The sequence below is a fragment of the Pogona vitticeps genome, chromosome 1, assembly GCF_051106095.1.
Source record: "Pogona vitticeps strain Pit_001003342236 chromosome 1, PviZW2.1, whole genome shotgun sequence".
In the NCBI taxonomy this organism is placed as follows: domain Eukaryota; kingdom Metazoa; phylum Chordata; class Lepidosauria; order Squamata; family Agamidae; genus Pogona; species Pogona vitticeps.
Genome location: NC_135783.1, coordinates 234,674,670 through 234,694,043, shown reverse-complemented (window position 1 = coordinate 234,694,043; position 19,374 = coordinate 234,674,670). Strand labels below are relative to the sequence as shown.

The 19,374-nt window shown below is 41.7% G+C and overlaps 1 protein-coding gene across 2 annotated transcripts in view; it reads left to right on the top strand.

The window, feature by feature from the left end:
• GLI2 (GLI family zinc finger 2) overlaps window positions 1–19,374 on the top strand; it is a 284,491-nt gene that overhangs the window by 240,834 nt on the left and 24,283 nt on the right. For both annotated transcript variants that reach the window (XM_072985243.2, XM_078377808.1), the window contains 4 exons: window positions 9,263–9,464; window positions 10,534–10,747; window positions 11,658–11,771; window positions 17,483–17,614. In XM_072985243.2, the coding sequence (XP_072841344.2) occupies window positions 9,263–9,464; window positions 10,534–10,747; window positions 11,658–11,771; window positions 17,483–17,614 (662 nt within the window). The remainder of the gene's footprint in view (window positions 1–9,262; window positions 9,465–10,533; window positions 10,748–11,657; window positions 11,772–17,482; window positions 17,615–19,374) is intronic.

Sequence of the window (19,374 nt, the reverse complement as noted above, 5' to 3'; positions counted from 1 at the left end):
CTAAAACGGTGTTTCCTGACCTTGTTCCAAAAAGGTTTGGGTGATATACAGTATATGGTTCTTTTCTGCTTCTTTTGTACTCACAACAGTCCTATGAGGTAGGTATAGTAGAGTGAATGACCCAATGTTTGGGTGGCCTCAAGTTATTTAGTGAGTTTTATGGCTTACTTAAATTTCATGGAGACTTAAACCTTCATAGTCCTAATTCAATGCTAACTACCACACCATGTTGGCTGTCATAATGGAGTACAAATGGCCTTTCTGTTGTGAGCTGATTGGGTGGAGAAATACATTGGGAAAGATACAAAGAGCATATGTAGCCTTTTGCCAGGTCCCATTCCAACATATGGCACACAAAGGATGGCCCAGTTTTACTTGAATGATCGCAGGTTCCTATTACTCTGTGCCATTCTCCTTTCTTTAAAAAAAGATGGAGACCAATCTCTTATTCTCTTGAGGAACACTCTTTGGGCAAGAAATATCTTTAAAAGGTATATGCAGACGTCCCATGAGAAATGTTACTATTCTTACCAAAATTCCATTGGCTTCTTTGAAATATCCAAAATGTTTCATCTGGGAAAAAACTATTACATATGCTTTAAATGTATCAGTTAGTCCTCCAAGTTCCATAGTTGAAGTTCAGTGTAAATAAAGATGGAACTACGTATCTGTGTCAATGTTATTAGTGCCTGTATTAGCCACATAATTATGAGGATACCTGCTTGGACTAGATTAACCTAGGAAAATTAGAATCCCTAGAATATAGACTCAGTATTACTATTTTGCCACCATAAATGGGCTTGTGAGTCCTAAGGCTGGGCTTATTTATAAAAAAAAACAAGTATAATTCAGCTTTGATGACATTCAGTGATTTTTCTGGTGCTTAACCGAAGGTAATGTTTACGAGACTGAAGAGGTAGCCCAGCACGTACTCCATCGCCAAGGTCTTTTGATGAACGTTTTGCTAAATCCTGGGTTCCAAAAGAATCTTATTTATTTCTGCCGGCTTAAGGGCTCCTAGACAACCACTCTGGGCCCAGCAAGAATCTCCAAACACTTTGAACTTCAAAACTAAAGAGGCCCTGTGTACCTGAAGACACAAGGCTCTTGGGACATCACCTGGTGCTAGAATGAATGCTTGGCATCTGTCGCACTGTAAACAAGAAGTGGGATGAAGATGATGCCACAGTACAAAAAACTGCTAAACAAGAAAACCGTTCAGAGATGGCAATTACAGCTTTTTGGTGCTTAGCCATAATGGGGCTGCCCTGTTCCAAATACAATACTCGCGTTTTAATCATATATGTCTCGTGAGGAAAATAGGGGGGAAATCTGTGGATATAGAATATATAAGTGGTTATATTTAGAATAAAAATGCATTTCTAAATCACAGGCTGTCAGTACCTATCTGGGCAAAGTTCAAAGTCCTACAGGGTTTGGATCTAGCCTGTTGGAAGGTCCTACTCATTTCACAGGCCACTTCAGTGAGGATATGAAGGAGGGCCTTCTCAGTGGCCGCTCCCTAGCAAGTGTGGTTTGGGCTCTTCCTTGCTCTCCTTCCACCGGCAAGCAAAGCCCTCTTTATTTACGAAGGCCTTTGGACCTCAGCTGGCTATGAGTAAAAGGTCTTTCGATGGTGTGCGCTGTGCCCATTTTTCTTTTTGTTGTTGTTGTTGTTGTTGTTGTTGTTGTTGTGATTTGAAATGTTTTTGAATTATTTTAATCCAGTGCTTTTAAATATGATAATTATTTAATAACATTTTAATATTATGATAATACAATAACTTGCCCCTTGTCATATCTGTTCTAATTAATTTTGTGGGCTGTCTTGAGACTTGCATTGGGATGAAGAAAAAAGAGGAACCTATAGAAAGATTAAACCACTCTTCAACCTGTGAGGTTTTAGTCACTTTTGAGCCCTTCTGAAATTTTAATATTTAGTTGGTAGGGCAGAAGAGAAAACATTTGACATTTGTAGTGTCAATGAACATTTTGGTCAATCAGACGTTAACCTTTTTTGGCAAGAACTGTACCTGCCAAAACACATATACGCACATGCACTTGTACCACCCCTAGCTTTCATAAACATGTTCGTGCAACCTTTCAAGGCAGGACTACAGACTTTCCCATCCCCCGCCTTCTTTCCATCAGAGAAACTGCTGCTGGAAAAGTAATGACTTTGTCGACTCATTTGAGGGCAGCCTTATAACTTCAGCATATGTGCAAACACATCACAAAAGAGTGACAGTTTCCTCTGGAAACACCAGGGTCACAGATGCTGCCTCTAAAACAAGCACACCCTGTCCCACATCGCTGTGCTACCTGGTGGACTTAAATTACCCGATTTGTGCTAGCCGAGTCCCAGGCCAGCCTACAGAATCTGACAGCTTCCAACAGAGTTTTATGCCATGGGAAAAAAATGTTACTTGCATGGTTGTGAGATAGCTGCACCAATAAAACCCAGGCTGCTGTTGGACATCAAGACTTGTTCCCTCGTCAAATTAATGGGAACCAATGGCAGAGCTGACACCGTGGGCATAAATCACAGGAAGGAGCAGCGAGGAATGAGTACAAGGCTTTTCTTTCTATTTAGTAATTTATCAAGAGAAGTGGCACATTAATAAACAGATCTCCCTTGAGGTGTGGGAGTAACAGAGACAAATATGACTGTCAAACACAGTCTGTTTCCTCCTCTTTGCAACACAGGAGATTGGATACAGAGAAAACACTTGGTGTACATGTGAGTGTGTTGGTGTGAGTAACTTCTATCCCAGTAGCATCTTGGAGTTATAGTGGAAACCAGGTCTCTTTTATGCTAGGTCCTGTCGTCGTCTAGTCGTTTAGTCATGTCCGACTTTTCGTGACCCCATGGACCAGAGCACACCAGGCCCTCCTATCTTCCACTGCCTCCCATAGTTGTATCAAATTCATCTTGGTTAGTCAATGAAGCAGAAGTAGATATTTTTCTGGAACTCTCTGGCTTTCTCCATAATCCAGTGCATATTAGCAATTTGGTCTCTAGTTCCTCTGCCCCTTCGGAATCCAGCTTGTACTTCTGGGAGTTCTCGGTCCACATACTGCTGAAGCCTACCTTGGAGGATTTTGAGCATAACCTTGCCAGCGTGTGAAATGAGTGCAGTTTGTACGGTAGTTCGAGCATTCTTTGGCATTGCCCTTCTTTAGGATTGGGATGTAGACTGATCTTTTCCAATCCTCTGGCCACTGTTGAGTTTTCCAAACTTGCTGGCATATTGAATGTAGCACCTTAACAGCATCATCTTTTAAGATTTTAAATAGTTCAACTGGAATGCCATCACCTCCACTGGCCTTGTTGTTAGCCAGGCTTTCTAAGGCCCACTTGACTTCACTCTCTAGGATGTCTGGCTCAAGGTCAGCAAATACATTATCTGGGTTGTCCGGGATAGCCAAATCTTTCTGATATAATTCCTCTGTGTATTGTTGCTACCTCTTCTTGATGTCTTCTGCTTCTGTTAGGTCCCTCCCATTTTTGTTCTTTATCATGTCCATCTTTACATAAAATGTTCCTCTAATATCTTCAATTTTCTGTTATTTTCCTCTATTTCTTTGCATTGTTTATTTAAGAAGGCCCTCTTGTCTCTCCTTGCTATTCTTTGGAAGTCTGCATTCAATTTTCTGTAACTTTCCCTATCTCCCTTGCATTTTGTTTCCCTTCTCTTCTCTGCTATTTGTAGAGCCTCGTTGGACAGCCACTTTGCTTTCTTGTGTTTCCTTTTCTTTGGGATGGTTTTTGTTGCTGCCTCCTGTACAATGTTACGAACCCTGTCCAAAGTTCTTCAGGCACTCTGTCCACCAAATCGAGTTCCTTAAATCTGTTCTTTACTTCCACTGTGTATTCATAAGGGATTTGGTTTAGATTATACCTGAGGAGCCCAGTGGTTTTTCCTACTCTCTTCAGTTTAAGCTTGAATTTTGCTATAAGAAGCTGATGATCAGAGCCACAATCAGCTCCAGGTCTTGTTTTTGCTGACTGTATAGAGCTTCTCCATCTTTGGCTGCAGAGAATATAGTCAATCTGATTTCGATATTGCCCATCTGGTGATTTCCATGTATAGAGTCGCCTCTTGTGTTGTTGGAAAAGAGTGTTTGTGATGACCATCTTGTTCTCTTGACAAAACTCTATTAGCCTTTGCCCTGCTTCATTCTGAACTCCAAGGCCAAACTTCCCTGTTGTACCTTTTACTTCTTGGCTCCCGACTTTAGCATTCCAGTCCCCTAGAATGAGAAGAACATCTTTCTTTGGTGTCAGTTCTAGAAGGTGTTGTAAATCTTCATAAAATTGTTCAATTTCAGTCTCCTCAGCACTGGTGGTTGGTGCATAAACTTGGATTATTGTGATGTTGAAAGGTCTGCCTTGGATTCGTATTGACATCATTCTATCAATTTTTGAGATTATATCCCATTACAGCTTTTCTCACTCTTTTGTTGACTATGAGGGCTACTCCATTCCTTCTACGGGATTCTTGCAATAGTAGATATGATAATCATCTGAGTTGAATTCGCCCATTCCGGTCCATTTTAGCTCACTGACGCCCAGGATGTCGATGTTTATTCTTGCCATCTCCTGCTTGACTTCTTCCAGCTTACCAAGGTTCATAGATCTTACATGCAGTATTTTTCTTTGCAGCATCGGACTTTCCTTTCACTTCCAGGCACGTCCACAGCTGAGCGTCCTTTCGGCTTTGGCCTAACCACTTCATTAGCTCTGGAGCTACTTGTACTTATCCTCCGCTCTTCCTCAGTAGTATGTTGGACACCTTTCGACCTGAGGGGCCCATCTTCCAGCATCATATCTTTTAGCCTTTTGTTTCTGTCCATGGAGTTTTCTTGGCAAAGATACTGGAGTGGCATTGCCATTTCCTACTCCAGGTGGATTGCGTTTAGTTGGAACTCTCCACTATGACCTGTGCGTCTTGGGTGGCTCTGCACAGCATAGCCCATAGCCCATAGCTACTTTGAGTTACTCAAGCCCCTTCGCCATGACAAGGCAGCAATCCATGAAGGAGCAGCAATCCATGAAGGCCCTGTACAATACCTCATTAACCAAAACACTTTTACTTAGGGAGGTGCACACACAGTTTGCGCCCGCTTGATGTCTTAAAAGAGGGTCAGATACACATTGGATGCTCTCTGACCTCTGCAACACATGCTTATTGATGTCCATAGAGCTGTCCCCTCAGGCTATGTCACAGATGGAAGTGATTGCTGGATTAACTCAGTGGCATTGACAATCTGCTGTGTAGCCTGCATGACTGGCAACACTGGAAATCACATCCAAAGGCAGAGGTTGCTTCCAGAAAAGAGGCTTTGTGGGCCCCTTACATACTTTGATATGTGGCAAGCCTCAATCATCTGCTGCATATCCCCCCCATAGCATCTCCCTTAATACAAGTTTTGTGTAATCCCGGTTTCTAACGTCTTGCAGGGCATCCAGACAAACCATGGTATTTTAACTCTCTTACATAGGTAGGTTAAGTGCCCATTCCTTTTTTATTTTGTTTTTTACAAGCAAGTATACCACACAAGATAACACTCGTGTTCTAGGGTTAAAAATGTAAACCAAAATCCTATTCAGTGATCATATAGCATAAACGTCCACTTCCCAAATTGCCTTGGATCACACCATTGCACAATCGTTTGTTCAAAGGAGATTGCAAGCCCCCAATCTGTGTTACATTAGTCTCACTGCAGAATGTTAAGGATCACACTCGTGCACACTCAAAGAAGGTGCCGCTGTTTACACAGCCATCTGCAGGTGGAAGAACCTCTTGTCCTGGGGGGATATGTGTTTCACATAACAAAAATCACATGAACATAATGACAATCATAGATCATGATCGTCAAGTGCAGAATGTTGTTCCGGCAGACCTTCCAGATAGAGTTGTCCTCGCATGAACGGTTAAAAGACATACTGTAGCTGCCCCAATATTTCCCTCCTGAGCATGCTGTTGTTGTTGTTAAGACAAAAAAGAGGAGCAGTGGTTGGAAAACCTGGGAACACTACTGATGGAAGTTAATATCTGAACCCCCTGTGAATGATGCAGGGCAACTGTGTGCGGAAAGCCTTGTTCGGAAGCATCCTTCGACACAAAATGCAGTGTACTGAGGGCTCGTACTGATAGCTACTCTTTTTAAAAATGCAAGTCTTTAGGCCTTATGGCTGTAAACTTGGGGTTGAAAGTGGACAGGCAATACCGTGTAAATCCTGCAAAGCTCTTCGGGAATTCAGTAGGATTTGCAAGGTTTCCAAGATGCTGCCTCAGCACCCTGCATCATTCCTTACTCTGATTAGAAAGAGCTGCTATAAATTGTGCAATGAAGCATTCATTGATAATATGGACAATTTACACATTTTTTAAAAAATAGTGGATCCTGAAAGAATTTTTGGTTTTTAAAACAGAAGTCTTTATATACAACTTGTTATATAAATATATCAGTCAGCGATCTCAAGAGACAGAGGCAGGCAACTGCCATCAGAAGAATATATATCTCCAAATAACCTTGCTGTGCTTAGCTTTAGAGATGAGCAGCGTAAGGAGAGAATGTGTCTGTCACCTACAGCAAAGAACTAAAAGTCCTATATAAACTCTTTTTCTGTAAATTCAGAGCTCTTCTCAAATGGCTTTACTGCATTTCCAGTCACACTTCTACCAAATTAAGATAGAATTCCTGATCAGAATTGTTATGTATGCTGGACAAATCCTGGGAGGGAGTGTTATTTTATACATGTGAAGAAATGGGCTCCAGTCCTCAAATATTTATGGCCCAGAAAATGTATTAGATGCCTTTAAGGTACTTTTATCCAGTTACTGATACAACAGAATAATATGGCAAACCCTCTGGACACAGCAAACTCTGTGCTATCCTATGACTGGCCATAAAAATGTCTTCCATGACACTGTTTGACTACCCAGACCCCATTCATAGATAGAGAGATAGAGAGATAGAGAGATAGAGAGATAGATAGATAGACAGACAGACAGACAGATAGACAGACTGTGTGTAATAAGTATGAATGTAAATTCTTTCCTCTAGTTTTAGACTATGCTCATTTAAATCATGAAGAGAAAATCGGAGACAATCCTTTCGTGTCCAAGACAGTCTCTGTCTGATAGAGATCTATGTACCAACATCAATGCACCGGCAGGCAAAGTTAGGCAAACAATATATCACTTTTTGACATTTGCTCATTCAACGCATACATGGTCAAACAACAGGCCACCTCCGCAAGCCTCCATTGTGGATTGATTTCTGAAAGGTGACTGACAGCTCTGCCAATTGGTAAAAGCAGTATCATCTTTCTCCACTATAATATACTTTGTCTCTTCCCCACAACATGAATTTAAGCCAACCCAAAGGAAATCTTATTCTAAAGATCAAAATATAGATCGGCTTCCCTTCTGTGGAGGAAAAAAAAGAGAAGGCAAACAGATGACCAGTTTAGCTACACGCAATATTTTCTTTAACAAGGAAAGCAAACAAACCAACTATTAATTAAATACCAAACTCTTACGAAGTCAACTGAGAGGATCAGACCCCAAATGAAGGGCTTGTACTACCTACCACCTATTACTTTGCTTATTCTCAAAACAGGAAAGTTCTTTGAGGAATGCTAAACAGCCCCTTCAAGAACGAAAGGTCTGCCGTCGCACGTACCTGCCAAACAGCAGTAAGCAACTGCAAACCGTTCATGCCGGCTTCATGCAGAAATTCAGCCCGTGGTGTTGTGAAACTTACTTTTTCTTTGCACACAGTTGGATAAAACACAGTCCTGTCAAATTGTTGAACTACAACCGCCATCAGCCCCAGCCAACATAGCCAATAGAAAGGAATGCTGGTAGTTGCAATTCAATAACAACGTGAAGGCAGCACTTTGGTCACTTCTGTTTCAGCATGTTGGGTGGGTGCTGTTAATGGAGCTGGATGAATACCTTCTTTAATCGTAATCATACAGAGGCTACTATGCTACCCATGTTGTTTGAGCACTACATATTTGGACTCATAACAACAACGAATGTAGTGCTTTTGTCGGGATTTTCAAGGTATTGGAAATGCTTAAGGAGTAGTTCTACCAGAGCCACTCCCCAGCAAAGTTCCATAGCTGAGCAGGGGTTTGACCACAGATCTTCTGAGTCCTAGACCATCGCTCTGTCCACTACTCCACATTAGCTCTCATAAGCTGTTTGCCATGTGGAATCTCCAGTGTTTCACGACTTCTTAGATGGGATGTTAAGGTGAAGATCAAACATGGTGGTACAGTTCTGTATTTATTTATCCAGGGTATTTATATGCCACTGTACAACCAAGTTCCCAGGACAATTTACAGCAAGAATAAAAGCAGATTGAAAATATATTTGGGAAAGACCAGCAATGAAATGTTGGAGAGCAGCATAAAAGAAATGATCATAGATAAAGCAAGAGCAGATTAAAAGGCCTGGTTGAGTAACAAGGTCCTTGGCCTGGCACTCAACGACATCAAGATGGGCACCAGGTGGGCCCCTCCAGGAAGGACACTCCAGCATCAGGGTGCCATAAGAATGTACTTTCCCTAGTAGCTATTTATTGTGCCTCATCTAACAGGGGCACACAGAGAAGGGCCAGAGAAGAAAAACAAAACCTTCTGTTCCAGATAAACACAAATATCCAATTCTCCACATAATTTGATATAACACAGGTGCTGACCTGCGTGGATAGGCCTACTTAGCATTAGTATTTATATAAAAGTCTGGTGCTAAATGTCCCAAGTACTTCATGCTTGTGAGATTGCTTATCTTTAAAATAACCCAATGAGCCAGGCCTTCTGTATAGATAGATAGAGATCTAGAGATGTTAGCTTGCCTAAGGCCTTCTGATCACTTAATAAACAAGGTGAGATGTGAGCTAGGAACATCCTTGCTGGAATTGCCTGTATAAATCTGTATAAATCTTTTAGAGATCTGCCTTGAATATAGCCATTGTGGCAATTTGAGACCAGTTCATCTGCACACAGCTGTTTTTTTTTTTTAAAAAAAAACTCATCCCATATCAACAGCCCACGTGACCAGTGCCATAGAATAACAAATTAAAAAATAGGCATATTTTTAAAAATTAAAATTAAAAAGACCCTACAATCCAAAAATATACACAAAGGGAAGATGACTCCTTTACTGTTATATATTATATATAAGATCAAGGACTTCACTTTGGTACCATGGCATTTGTCTTTATTTTCTTTTTAATACAGTATCCAGATTCTCCAGCCCGAGAGTGACACCAAGATTAAGCCGGAAGCGAGCGCTTTCTATATCTCCATTGTCTGATGCCAGCATTGATCTCCAGACAATGATCCGCACTTCACCAAATTCCTTGGTGGCTTATATAAATAACTCCAGGAGTAGTTCTGCAGCAAGTGGTTCTTATGGGCATTTGTCAGCAGGAGCAATAAGGTAAACCTTCAGCCAACGTTTCCTACCATAGGCCTTCTGAAATGAGTGGAACAGCTCAGTGTAGGGCTATCCCTACCATTAGATTGGTTGAGGCAATCACTTCAGATGGCAGATCCAGTGGCAGCCTCCAGAACACCCAGTACTCTTGAGCTCTATGCGGTTCCCCTCTGTTAGAGAACATAGAGGGTTTTTTTTTTACCATGTAGATTCTTCTGCCCAACTCTCCCAAACTAGCTGACTGCCTTGAGACACAATGGAAGACATTACCATTGCCAGTGTTGATGTACATTTCAAATATCACTCTATATCGAATAGAGGGAGGGGGCATTTTTACCTCAGGCAGCAAAACACCTTGGATTGGTCCTATCCAGATCGGATTATGGAAGCTTTCATTCTGAGGTGTCCTGAGTCTCATGTGCCCTGTCGTCAAAGCCAGTGTTATAGAAAGAGAAGAAGCATGTGCAAATCTGATTTCATTTCTATGGTGTAAGTCTCCCACACAGAAATGAAGCTACTCTTTGATCTCAGTCACAAAGTACAATACATTATGACTGACCAACTCTAAAGATGTGAGGAGATTATCCTATGTGGTGCCTGATATCTCGGTATGGATATTCACCTTAAGTGATCCATGACTTTAAAAAGTACCAACAATGCATGAACTTTGGCTCTTTCAGGACTTCAGCCCCCCCCCCCGAATAATTTTGTACTCTTCAAATGTAGTGCAGGCAATAGGCAAAGGCCAGGTCTGGTGAGGTAGATGGGCCTTGTAAGATAATAAAAGGAATAGCAAAAAGAGGGAGAAACAGCTCTAAAATTACTTCTTTGGAAAATGCCATTATGTTTGTCAAGTTTCAAATTCTTACAGACGAGAGTTTGGAAAGAATTGCTGTTTCAGATAACAATTACCAAAGTCCCTAGTCAGCATAAGAGTGAAAAGATACTCATAAATTTTGACCTTCTCCTGACTCCCTTAACAAGCAGACTGCCCTGCTCTGAATTAGTCATTATTCTCAACAATGTATTATAATATTTTCTCTTATTATATTTTCCCCTGCCTTTCCTCCAGTCCTGCCTTCACCTTCCCTCACCCAATCAATCCAGTGACATACCAGCAGATTCTGAATCAGCAACGAGGCCTGAGCTCAGCATTTGGACACACACCTCCCTTCATACAGCCGTCGCCAACGTTCCCTGCACGGCAGCATGTGGCTGTCATCTCTGTGAACTCTACACCTGCTCAGATGAGCAACAGCAGCAATTGCATAGCTGATTCTAACCAGGTAAGCATCTGGAAAGATTTTAACTGGCTCCCGACAAAGCCCTTTAGAAAGATGCAGAGTCTCTCTTTAATCTTTTCCATTGCCTCTGTGTTTCACTGCAAAATTCAAGTTTATTTTAAACAAACAGCAAATCACTTATGTGACATTGTGGCCTTTGCAACAAAGCCTGAAACTGTGACAAAATGCTCAGCTCACACTTCGAAGCTGATACCCTTTCCCCTTTTTCCCACAATGTGAGGTGGGGTTTTTTTGGGTTTTTGTTTGTTTGTTTGTTTGTTTGTTTTGAGATAACAGCCTGGGCAATCAGACTTACAAATTACAAGTTAAACCTTCTAACGACCAATCACAAAAGAAAGCTTCCTGGAATGCAAGATACAGGGTAGAGTGAGACCATATGCTATGACAAACACAGAGCTCAAAAGTAAATAGAAGACCTACAGCATGGCTGAATTAATTCTTGTCACGAATTAATTTGCAGCTCCTGTTCATAAACTGTGACAGGGTCAACCCCACCATTAAGCAAACTGTGGCCTATCTACCTCAGGCAGGAAAATGTGGGCACCAAAATAGGATAGCAAACTGTTCATTTCATTTTTTTTTTCTTACTGTGTTTTTACTTAGATCATACATGTCTTGACACATGTGAATGAGGGACACGATTTGCAATGAAATGGGCAGTTCTGTTTGGTGAATTTGTTATATAATGTCAGGGATAGCCAATTAGGATGATGTTGGCCTGCAGCTCCCATCATCCTTCCACAGTGACTGCTGCTGCTAGGGCCAATGAGAGTTGCATTCCAATAACCTGTGTAGGGCCTCCATCTCCAGTCATAAATGATGATATTACTATATTCCTCTGAAAATATTAATAAGATGTCTTCATGCCCCACCCCTATTTTTCTTTCCTTAGAGCAAGCACAGCAGTGAGTCAGCAGTCAGCAGCACTGTCAATCCAGTAATCAATAAGCGCAGTAAAGTCAAGACTGAAATGGAGACTCTACCACCAGCTTCCCCACCTGCTCAGGTAACCCCTTGATGCACCTTGTCTTCAATGCCTGAGCTGATGAACCCCAAGATGTAACTCCCAACAGCTATTTAAGACACATTAGTTAATTCTTACGTGCATTCATTAACGGGGCAGTAGATTCCAAAGCAATAGATTTGTTGCTTGGAAAACATGGAAGGCCACGATTATGACATCAGCAGGATTCACATCTCTGTCTTTCGGAATGCATTTATTCAGAGCTTTCTATCCAGTGATGGTGTTCATCTCCCTTTTATGAGGTCCTCAAAATCATGGGGTGTCTCTCCTCATCTAGGCTATCAAGGAAGTTATCTTAATATCCCAAAGCTATGTATCTCATTTGGGGAAAATTCAGCAGATTGGATTTGAGTTATTCACAGATAGAAATTTACGGTATATGCTATCTTTGTGACATGGTTACTGGTCTCCTATGATGAACTCTTGTTATATTGATGAAATCTGCAATCCCACATCATATAGAATGCCCATAATATATGAAAGTACCACACATTCATTAATGTGGAACCACACTTCCATTAATTTTACAAGTGTGAGAAATAAGAACTTTAGACATTTGGACAGACCGATGTGATGAAAGAGTTCACCATAGAAGAACAGCAGCACTATAAAGACAATAAAGTTCAAGTGATGCCTTAAAGCAATAAAGTATACATGAAGTTTTAGGATGGCCGTATTCTAATTCTCCAATCCTAGTGATCTAACTCGCTTGTTATGCAAATTTGTAAAATACGCAAATTCACAACAACTGTGGTATTGTCCTTTGCCAAAGTATTCCAGTGTTTAAATCATTTTTTTTTTGTAACCATTGACCTCAGAGAGCTACTAGTGTAATAGTTCAAATCCTGGCTAGATCTACCTTATAGAGTTATTTTGGGACAAAATGGGAATAGGAGAACCATGTAAAAGCAGTCATGTACATTGCTGGTACATGTGCATATCTAAATAAATAATGACATTTTCCCATTCTTCTGGTTCTGCCATGTCTCTGGTGACACTATCGTCACATGGTTATTCCTTTTAGCTGAAAGTTTCTACTGCTTGTTAAAGAGGAAAAAAAAAGACTACAGATGATTTGGAACACCATAGGAATCCACCATACAGTGATTTTTTAGGGAAAAAATGCAGGGGAAAATGAGGGTAAAGTGTAGAAAATACAAATTAAAACAAGGAATGATTTCTTCCAAACATACAGATTAAATATTATATTGCAACTAGAAAACATATTTACTTCCTTTGGCATATTCAGCTTTTTATTATTATACAAGCATTAATCAGCTCATTTATGCTAAAATCTCAGTTCTGCTGCCAGATTTCAGATTTTTAAATAACTACAAGTAATGATCAGAGTTTGCACCTTTTGCTTTTCAGTTTCCTCATCCCAATAATTGGACTCTCCCAGCAAACATCTGTATAAAAATCTGCAGATTAAAGCTGCAACCTGCACATCTGATTTAGGAGGCCACAATGTATAGCACGTTACACCAAATAAGACTTGCTAGTCTTTAAGCTGCCACAAAAGGGCAGCTTAAAGACTTACATTCTTTTCATTGCAATGGCCTAAAACACCTCCCCTCTTGAAAACTTCGAAAGATGTTCCTTGGTGAAAGCTGGGTTGGTTTCTCAAAGTGCTAATCTTTTAATGCTACCCTTCCACATTTTCTTTCCAGTTCTCTGTAATATATATTTTTTTCTTAACCCCAGCCAGTAACCTCCTGTTTTGTTTCATTGCCATGGGGTACATTGCACTAAGGCAATATATAACTTGGGTGCCACATGCAGCCCCCCTACCCCAGCTTGGCCTATGCGCTTCCAAAAAATATTTAAAATGAAAAATTGTGCTCTGTAATCTCATTGTGTCCACTAGAGGACATGGGGGCAATTTTGCCATGTTTTGAGAATCCCCTGAGCACCCCTGAGGCCTCCATACTCTCAAAAGTATTATTTTATTTTAATGGCCACAAAGGAAGCTTTTCCAGTTTTTTCTTAGAAAGCATTTTTAGATCAATTCATGTTTCATTTAACAAAAACCCATTGCAGCAATCTTCACAGCACAGAACCAAAACAATACTTTTTCCAAAATTAATTTAAAATCAAATATGCAAATTAGCCCCTTTCCCTTTTGGAATGTGGCCTTGAGGCTCCTGGGAAATCTGGAAAGCAGTCCTCAGACCCACTGAGCGCTCCCACCTCTGCATTAGGGAATGAAATTCATAGCCAAGCCTGTGAAAATTACTTCTTGTATTAAAACACCCAGAACTCCTCAACCAGAGCCGTCAATGACCATGTTGCCGGTGGGATGCTGTTAATTGTAGTCCAAGAAAGCTCTCCTTCCTAACTAATACAAATCTCCTACATGTATTTACTGCGGTGTCGTGGCCTTTTAAATTACTGCTTGAAATCCAGTAGTAAGTTGCAACTACAGTAGGCCCATTGAATCAATAGAACCTACAGAGGAGTTGACTCAAACCCCACCTATCCCCCAGTTCAATGAGTACAGTACACCCAAATCCAGGATTGAATTATTATTATACTAGAGATGAATTTTCCCCTATCTTAGATTTGCTAGGGATTTACATACGTCATGTTTTATTTTCTTCTGTAGCCTAGAGTTAGTGGCAGATACTTCACAACGAATGATTTTGCCGTTATTGGAGTAGATTCCATCATGGGATGGCACTTTCCAGCCCAGAGAACAGCAACAGTACTGGAAACCTTTCTTTCTCCTGCCAGATCGCAGTCCTATGGCAGCATTTAAACATATAATAATTCCAGAGCATGAGCAAGCCAAAAAAAAAAAAAATCTAGGCGGCAGCACTTTGTTGGCTCTGAAGGTGGGTGGGTTGTATGAACACAATTGATGAGCAGGGTGTGTTTCAAAGTAAGAGATGTCCTGCCCTCCATCCCAGCATAATGGGCAGGTGCGGGTTTTCATGAATGATTGGAAAGAGGTTTTCTGTGAGTTCTTGGGTCGCAGAACTCTGAAGCAGAAGTGCCATATTTCTGCCCAGTTCCTTAAAAAAAAAAAAAAAGAGGTTTGACACATGCAGAGTGCAAAGCAAGCAGGAACAATGTCTCTGAGCAAACATAGATTACAAAGAGATCCTGTCTGTCAGCAGGAAACACTCCAGAAAGGAGCGATCCCTGTTCAGGAAGGAATTGCTCACCGTCAGCAGGCATTCTTTACCTGGGTGACACCGTATTTGACACCCAGAACAGCCCACCAGCTTTTGCATTCTTGTTGGGAGCTGTGCACTTCCAAACTGTTTAATGGCTGACAGTATCTATTCGGCCGTTCTTTATCACAACTGTAAACTATAGGGAGTGCTCTGGGCACTTCATTTTCATGAAATATGAGGTGATGCTATTGTCAAGCCAACAGAAGAGTTGATGACAAATTCCTCTTTCGGCTCCAGTTCAGAAGCGGGTTTTGGCATGATGCATGGGGACAGCAACATGTGCCATCATCAGGGGGCTGGTAAAATTGATGAAGATAGCATATCTGGGAAAGATAAACATGCTGTAGTCAGCACGATTAGGGCAAAGAGGCATCTCTCCAGAGCTTTGGACTTAGGAACACACAATGGCAGGCAGCAGCACGTGGCAGGAAATAACCAACCCGCTTTACTCTCATCTTAATCAGGTCACAGAGTGGCATCTCTTAGATAGAGAGCATTGGGAAGAAGAAATATTCTTGTTTTCTTGAGTTTCTGTTGAGGAATGAAGCAATATGAATTGACTTGCTGCTTAGTTAATTCTGCTTGCAGCTCTGAATGTTGCCTTCTAAAACCCCATTCCTAATATTTGTGATTTATTTAAAATCAAGGGTTTCTTCGCACTTTATATTTTCTAGTTACACATCGAAGATGTTTTTTAAATGCACATTCAAAAATATGAAAGTTAAACATTACCTACAAGTGTTTGGAAATACAGGTTTCATGCAGCTGCATCATGTTAGGAAGTTCCCTTGTAAACACTGCTTATTGGAAGCCTGGGTTTGTTGCTGTGTAATCTGCCAAAGAGTCCTAAATCACCTTTGGTTTCACTGGGATATGACTCTCCAGTGAGTGTGCTTAGAATTTGCACCCTATGGGCTGCTGTGCATCTTATGCAAAGTCAGTGCCCAAGAACAGAACATCTGCCTGGTCCCTTTCAGGCTGTCTTGCCTCTGGAGGAGCAAGGTGTGCATAAAATGGAGCAAAGTCCTGTCATCCTTCTGTTTTATCTGGAAAATGTCCGAGTACATCATGTGCTTTCACAGACAAAGAGGCATTTTGTGTCTCTGTCTGTACTAATGGGTAATGTTGAATCAGCTGGAGCCCAAAGGAAGTTCTCTTCTTTTGATTTCTGAAGAAGACCTTCTAAGGCACCTTCCCACTGGTGTCTTAGAAGGTTTACTGCATACATAGATGGTTGACATGAACGCAGCATGTTATCAATACAGCAAAAGGAAACATGCAGGTCTTTTCACCTGCTTGGGGGCCCCACCGTGTCCAGCTGGGCATGGTCTCGTTTAAGACATGGCACCCCCATGGATGACCAGTCCTGCTTTCCATAGTGGAGGGGCAACCATGACTTGGGCAACCCAAAGGGTTTTTATACTCAGGCCTGTTGACATTGAAACTGGCAGGGAGGAATGGAAAAGACTGGACACACTCACCCTCCCAGAGGTGGGAGGCTCATACATGCATGAATGGGGCTGACTTTTTCTCCGACCAGGTGAGCATATTATCATCTTAATAAAATAAGCTAACCTGAGAACAATAGGTTTCTAAGTACAAGGTGCAAGGATGCTGTTTCTTTCTTGGACTGTGGCTCCCCCTGGGCTGAGCTAGTGACATGAGAGTCATGCAACCGTGTATCAATGTATTTTCTGCAGCACATTTCCGAGGGTGGACCAAGAAGCCTTCTGTGGATGTGCTGGGAGAGGCTGTGGGCTCACAGAATGCATGTCCACCCGTGCCCCAAACATGCCCCCTTGGAGGGGTGTGTGGAACTGTGCCAGATCTAGAGCTGATGACATCATGAGGAGGAAAATAGATAGAAAGAGAGAGAAGGAAAGGAAAAGAAAAGAAAAGGAAGGGGGGGGGAATGCTGCTTCCCCCTTTACTTCCGCCTTGCCAGCAGGGCTTTGGGTTCTTCAAAAGCTCCAGGGCAGGGGAGCTGGTCGCAGCTGGCAGGATTGCTGTGTAAGTGGTTGAAGCTCCCTGACTTTGAAGTGCAGTTTTTCTTGAGGGTGTTTGTTTGCTTGCTTAATTTTTATTTTTATACACGGATGGCTCCTTAGCCTGTCTTCATTGTTATGAGCTGTCCTGAGCCCTTGGACAGAAGGCCGACTAGGTGCATGGGAAATCAATCAGAAAGTAAGAGAATGAACAAACAGACGAAGCAGCTGTAGAGCCACAAGACTGCAGATGTGCCCTGTTAATGCACATAAAGAACCAAATCTCTGAGCATGCGTTTGGTTGGCAGGTCTACAAGTAGTGCTTGTCTTCTCCTTCTCCTGCTGCAGATGCCCCTCTGACTGTGCAGTCCTTCTCCATCTCATCAGGCATGCTGTGCTGCTGTTGCCGGGCAGTGGCTCTTTTCTTTCTTTCTTATCCTGACTTCTGCTGTGTAATCTATGGGTGACAAGGGAGTTTGGGCAAAGTCCATCTATCTTATAGAGAAGACGCTGTGTTTCTTTCTTACAGGAGCACCTGACAGACTTGAAAGAGGAACTGGATAAAGACGAGTGCAAACAGGAGCCTGAAGTCATCTACGAAACCAACTGTCACTGGGAAGGGTGTGCAAAAGAATATGACACTCAGGAGCAACTTGTCCATGTGAGTGATATCAGGAAAGAGACCCAGGTCATACGTTGTGGCTCTTCTGCTCCTTTCCTATCGTGATATCTTGTAACCAATAGCACAGTGGTAAATTTGGAAGGGCAAGTGCTCATCATGATAGTCCCTGCAGAAGAGCTGTATGAATACTGTCTGATCCTGTTTATATCCCAATATTTGAAATCCAAATTGGGACTGACTGGGACTGAGCTGATTTGGAGGTGGCCTGAAATGATTTGTTCTTGGGTTTCTCCACTATACCACAGAGCCAGAATTCAAATGATGAGCCACATACATATGGAAACCCAGCCAGATCATGGCAACCTTCCAGATACACTTGATGGTACAAAATAATTCTATCGATTATGTTGTGTTTTTCTTCAGCATCTGTGAGTTAAGAATGCTGGGAAACTATATATATCCTGCTGGGATAATTAAGTTTCCTGGGGAGGTGGGGTCTCTTCTTATACATAAATTGAGGAGGTCACAAAATTTATAGCAACTTGGAAAGGCTTAATCTCTCCTAGACTTTTAAATAAATTCCTGAGTGATGCAATCTGGTGCTGTGTAGGCATGTGTGAGCATGCACATCCCAAAGGAGGGCTTGCTCCAGAATTATTTTCTTCCCTGGTGCTCAAATGGATGGTGGGAAAAGCAGGACGGAGCTCTACGTTTAGGTGTTGCGTAGAAGAAAGAAATTTGCCTTCATGTGTTCACCTGAAGGTGGCTGTCCTCCCTACACTCTGCCCCAGACGACATGATAGTGTTTGCCCCAGTGAGACAGGATAGGTTCGTATCAGAGCAGGACTTCAAACCAGCTGGATCTCTGTAATGCATTAGATGGGTCACCACAAACTCCAGTTCAACTGTCTGTTGAATATCCTACTGCGGAAAGACAGCTCCTAGAGTGAGAAATGGAAAGCAAGTCACCATGTAAATGGTGTTTAGGTATGTTGATTCCAAAAGAAGCACAAATGAAAGAGAGGAACAGGAGACCCCAGCAAGTGGTTTTCTCCTGGCTGCTACAGAATTTTGCTCTGTACTGTGCTTAGAGTGTTGCACTTGGACATGGTGACATGGATCCCAGTCCATCCTCAGATGTTCGGCTTGGTGGGTAGGTAAAGTTACTACCAGGGAAAATGGTTTTAGTATCCTGGCTTAGCACTGCAGAAGCAAGCCTCTTCTCTTGCACTCAGTCTCTTCTACCTTTCTTTCCCCTCTTGTACAAGTTGATTGCTCATCTGCCAACCAGTTGCTGGTTTTTACATTTTTTATTAAAAATTTTATTATGCCCCAAAAGACCAAAAGAACTCTTGCCATTTTGTGCAAACTGAGCAAATAACAGTTTGCATAATCTGCAGATTTCCCTCTTTGTGATATACTACTTTGCCAAAAGCCAGGAAATAATGTAAGCAGCTGCAGTGGTCACGTTGCAGGAAGGTGGTAGTGGGGGAGGATGGAGGAAAGAATTGTAAGCAGAAGACTCATTTACTTCATGCCAGATCATGATTTGGCATTTATGTCTAAATGGACCCATGATCTGACATGTCTATGACATCTAAACAGATCCATATTATTACAGTGGTGCCTCAACTTACGAACTTAATTGGTTCTGGAACTCCAGTCATAACTCAAAATGGTTGTAAGTCAAAGCACCATTTCCCATTGAAATGCAATTAATCCATTCAAGCAGAAGAAAAAAATTGCACCCAAAAAATCACTGCAAGACCCATTGGAAATGCGATTAATCCGTTCTGGCT